The 5,000-nt window shown below is 52.6% G+C and overlaps 1 protein-coding gene across 1 annotated transcript; it reads left to right on the top strand.

Annotated features, from left to right (window-relative positions):
• Positions 1-2,322: 2,322 nt before the first annotated feature.
• On the top strand, positions 2,323-5,000 carry ENH_00075300 (cullin homog, putative; the record flags this gene model as incomplete). Its single annotated transcript, XM_013582890.1, has 5 exons — positions 2,323-2,386; positions 2,992-3,104; positions 3,503-3,751; positions 3,856-4,065; positions 4,716-5,000. Coding segments are annotated over 5 exons (921 nt in total), but the record flags the coding sequence as incomplete, so codon positions are not given.

Below are 5,000 nucleotides of genomic sequence, written 5' to 3'. Positions count from 1 at the left end.
ATATTTTAAATTTTGTTCTATTTAACTGATTATTTTAAAAACATATAAAATACATTTCAAATTTCATTCTTCTTAACAATATATTTTATAAATATAAAAATATATTTAAATTTTTTTAAAAACTGTATTTTATATAAATATATAAATACAATTACCCACAGTTTTATACACTTATCTACTTATTGTACAGATGTATATATAATTATATGCATATAATGTATATATAATATATAATATGTATTAAATGTAAATAAAATCTATGAATATATATATATATAATACTTTTAAAATATATAATTTCTTTTTCTCAAAGAAATGAACTTTCTGAAATTGTGTGGTTTTGCAGCTATGGGCTGGGGTGTATGTACAGCTGGGTGCATGCATGCAAGTGGATATCCAAGTTCGTAAATTTAAAACAATAAATGTGAACTTATGCAGAAATAACATAAAAAATGTTCAAATATAAATAAATAAATGAATGTAAAGGAATTTAATTGAAGTTAAATGGACTTTTGTGAAAATAAATCGAAGTTTTCAAATCCACAAACTCATGCACCCAAGAATTGGGGTGTACGTACACCTCGGCGTGTCATGTAAAGTGGAAAAACGAAAAACATTAAAATAAATAAATGAAGTTTCTTCTAGTTTATTCATCTTTTAAGGTGTATATACACCTCAGCGAGTAAAAACAAATAAAACCAAAACAAAAAGATATTTTTGGTTCTTTTCTTTGTTGTTTTTGCCCCTGCCGGGGTTTAGGGTTTAGGGTTTAGGGTTTACGCCCGGCGCTGTTCTCTAGTTAGCAAGAAATTATCTGCCCGCCCGACTGGCTTCAGGGCGTGGGGTTTAGGGTTTAGGGATTAGGGTTTAGGGTTTAGCTGTTGGGGCGTAGGCTTCAGGGCTTAGGGTTTAGGGTTTACGGGATACTTCCAAGGATTGAGGCCTTAAGGTTTGGGGTTTGGAGCTCTTCTCCAACTATAGAGATCTTGTTTTGAAACTACTTTTAGTACAGCTAGCTGTAGCTGGCTGTAGATAGCTGCGGCTAGCTGTGGCTAGCTGTGGCTAGCTGTGGCTAGCTGTGGCTAGCTGTGGCTAGCTGTGGCTGGCTGTGGCTGGCTGTGGCTAGCTGTGGCTGGCTGTGGCTAGCTGTGGCTAGCTGTGGCTAGCTGTAGAGAACGAGAGCTAGCTACAGCCAGCTGCGTTTGCCCATAGCTAGCTGCGTCTGCACATAGCTAGCTGCAGCTGGCTCTAAATAGCTGTGACTAGCTGAAGCGCAGAGTAGCTAGCTACGGCCAGCAGCAGCAAGCAGCAGCTAGCAGCGGCTTGCAGCAGCTAGCAGCAGCCAGCAGCAGCAAGCAGCAGCCAGCAGCAGCTAGAAGCAGCTAGCAGCAACTAGTAACAGCTAGCAGCAGCAAGCAGCAGCAAGCAGCAGCTAGCAGCAGCTAGCAGCAGCTAGCAGCAGCTAGCAGCAGGTAGCAGCAGCTAGCAGCAGCTAGCCGCTGCTAGCTAGTTGACTGCTGCTGCAAAGTCCGCGGGTTTTCAAGAACTGCCCAGAGGCTAGGGTTTTAAGGCAAGGGTTTAGGGTTTAGGGTTTAGGGTTTACGATTGCTGGACCTCCGCAAGTAGCACTGAGCTTTTGACTGGCCTCTGCAGGCTTAAGTTACGGAGTATAGCGTTTAGGTTGTAGGCTCCAAACCCTAAACCCTAAACCCTAAACCCTAAGCCCTAAACCCTAAGCCCTAAACCCTAAGCCCAAAAACCCTGTGCGCAAGGCATTCAGGATCCCAATTGATGTCTTCTTGAGCCAAATGCGTTTAATAAATAAAATAAACAAAATAAATAAAATAAATAAAATAAATAAAATAGAAATAAAATAAATAAAATAAATAAAATAAAATGCTCGATCTGATAGTTGAGCTGTCGTGACAGCTGAGACGCGGGCGAAGGCGCCTGAGGGCGTGGCAGTGACACCTGAATAAAACGGAGAAATTAAAACTATTTTTGGAATTAAAATTAATTATTTAAAATAATAAATAATTAATTTAATTAATTTTATTCATTTGCTGCAGTTCAACGCAGAAGACCGCCCGAAAGCCCCTTGCATGCGCGTGTGACTGGGGTGTATGTACACCTCAAAAGCGCCTCGCAGCAAATTAAGATTTGCTTTCTTTTTTATCTTCTGAAGTTTGAAAGTGTCTAATGGTTTTCCCTCAAACGCAGAATGAACTCTTTTCCTTATTTCACCCCCCAAGCCCTAAACCCTAAACCCTAAACCCTAAACCCTAAACCCTAAACCCTAACTCGGAGGCCTCCCCAAAGCTCATGAAAGCCCGCTCTAAGTCTCCGCCCTGCGGAGACTTCATTCACCTAAAACTCCCTCAAGACGGTGAGCAATTCCTCAATTCCTGGGGGCCCCCGGGGGCCCCCAGGGGGCCCCGGGGGGCCCCCAGAAGCGCTCCTTGGGGGGCCCCCAGAGAGGCCCCTTGGGGGCCCCCAGCAGCGCTCTAGGGGGCCCCCCATGGGGGGCCCCTCCTGGGCAAAGGGGGCCCCTGGGGGCCTCTTATCGAGAGGCCTTTATCCCCTCCTACATAAAGGGGGCCCCTGGGGGCCCCCCGGGGGGCCCCTTCCGGGCAAACAGGGTCCTTTAGGGGCCCCTGGGGGGCCCCCTTAGGGCACTTTAGGGGGCCCCTTGAGGGCCCCTTCGGGACCCTCTGGGGGCCCCTTAGGGGCCCCTTGGGGGCCCCCTAGGGGCACCTTGGGGGCCCCCTAGGGGCCCCTGAGGGGCCCCTGAGGGGCCCCTTGGGTGCCCCTTGGGGGCCCCCCTGGTAGCCCTAAGAGCTCTAGAGGGTACAATATGAGGTGTATGTACACCCGAGCGGCCCCTGCAGTTGATTTGGGTGGTCGAAGAGCTTCCTCTGGATGGTTCAGGGTTTAGGGTTTAGGGTTTAGGGTTTAGGGTTTAGGGTTTAGGGTTTAGGGTTTGTTTCTCAGAAGTGGCGGAGCTGTCTCTGGAATTTGTGACGGAGACTTGGAGACAACTTGAGAAGTTTTTGGAGGCTGTCTTCGACCGGCGGCCGCTCAAGGGGCGGGTCTTTCTCTCGAGGGTTTGTCTAGGGTTTAGGGTTTAGGGTTTAGGGTTTAGGGTTTAGGGTTTGGGGTTTAGGGTTTAGGGTTTAGGGTTTAGGGTTTAGGGTTTAGGGTTTGGGGCTTAGGGTTTGGTGTTTGGAACGTCTCTTACGATATTTGGGCCTCAAACGCCCGCTCGTTTGGGTGCGAGTGCCCCTCTTCCAGGGTTTAGGGTTTAGGGTTTAGGGTTTAGGGTTTAGGGTTTGAGTTTTGTGTGTGTCTGGTTGATTTTTCGCGCGGCTCTGTCTGCACCTGCCTCTATTAAGTTGCTTCCCCCACAACTCCTCTTTCGTCTCTGCTGCTTCTGCTGCTGCTGCTGCTGCTGCTGCTGCTGCTGCTGCTGCTGCTGCTGCTTCTGCTGCTGCTGCTGCTGCAGCGCGTAGAAACCCTGGTGGAAGATGGCTGGGGCCCCTGCCTCCTTTCTCGACTTTCTTTATTTCTTTCTGCTGCTCTCACCTCCAAAGTCCAAAAGACAGCAGCAGCAATTCAAACCCTTTGCCTCAAGCAAGAACAAATAGACCAGGGGGGCCCCCTAGAGGACCCCCAAGAGCTGCAAGCTGTGGCGAATGCTGAGCAGATACTTCAGGAGGCCCTGGACCTTTATGACTACTACTGCGAAACGACTGTGAGGGTTTAGGGTTTAGGGTTTAGGGTTCAGGGTTCAGGGTTTAGGGTTTAGGGTTTAGGGTTTAGGGTTTAGGGTTTGGGGTTTGGGGTGTTTGCGTGCAGCACGAGGTGCAGCAGGTGTTCGTGCACCTGAGCCGCTGCGTGCCTGACGGCGTTGCTGCTGCTGCCGCGCAGCAGCAGCAGCAGCAGCAGCAGCAGCAGCAGCAGCAGCAGCAGCAGCAGGGCCTGCAGGGCCTCTGCGACCGCCTTTTGAGCGCAGCTTTCACCAACCACCAACAAACCCTAAACCTCCTTTTAAATGCCTTTTTAAAAGTAATTGAAAGTGACAGAAAATCCCAAAAAGAACCAACGCAAGCCCACAGGCGCCTTTGCCTCCTGTACATACACCTCAACGTACGCCCCACACGCTCACCTCTATCTACACGCCAAGCGGGCCCCCGGGGGCCCCTGGGGGCCCCTGGGGGCCCCTGGGGAGCCCCCGGGGGGCCCCCGGGGGGCCCCTGGGGGCCCCTGGGGGGCCCCTGGGGGGCCCCCGGGGGCCCCCGGGGGGCCCCTGGGGGGCCCCTGGGGGTCTGGGAGATTTGGATATTCTTTGAGCTGCTTTGTGGGGCCTTCTTGGGGCCCCAGGGGCCCCCCTGGGGGCAGCCCTAGGGGGCCCTTTGAGGCCTCGGGGGCCCCTGGGGGCCCCCAGGGGCCCCCGGGGGCCCCCAGAGGCAGCAGCTGAGGGCGGGGCCCCTTGAGGGGTTTGATTAATAGACCCTTGGGGGCCCCCTGAGCTCAGCGGGGGGCCCCCTGGGTTCAGTTTGGGGTCCTTGCCAAAGCTTGCTGAGGCTTTGAAGCCCTTTATTCTCTGTTTTAGGGTTTGGAGCCGAGGGTTTTGGCTGCAGAGCGTGGATTCAAACTTTAGGGTTTAGGGTTTAGGGTTTAGGGTTTAGGGTTTAGGGTTTAGGGTTTGTGCGCAGCGCTACTTCGACCTCCTCGAGCCAGCTCTTCTCTCTTCAACTCGCCGCTTCTTCCGGGCTGCCAGTGCCCAGCGTTTGAGGGCCCCCGAGGGGCCCTCCGAGTACCCAGGGGGCCCCTCGGGGGCCCCCGGGGGGCCCCCTGGGGGCCCCCCAGGGGGGCCCCCTGGGGAGGCCCCCGGCGTGTCTGCCGGGGGGCCCCCCGCGGGGGCCCCCGGCGAGTCCGCGGGGGGGGCCCCCGGGGGGGCCCCCGGGGGGGCCCCCGGGGGGGCCCCCGGGGGGGCCCCC

The sequence above is a fragment of the Eimeria necatrix genome, genomic scaffold (genome assembly GCF_000499385.1).
Source record: "Eimeria necatrix Houghton genomic scaffold, Enh_scaff773, whole genome shotgun sequence".
NCBI classification, from domain to species: domain Eukaryota; phylum Apicomplexa; class Conoidasida; order Eucoccidiorida; family Eimeriidae; genus Eimeria; species Eimeria necatrix.
The sequence above is the reverse complement of the archived record's forward strand: the minus strand, read 5'-3'. Positions and strand labels throughout refer to the sequence as shown.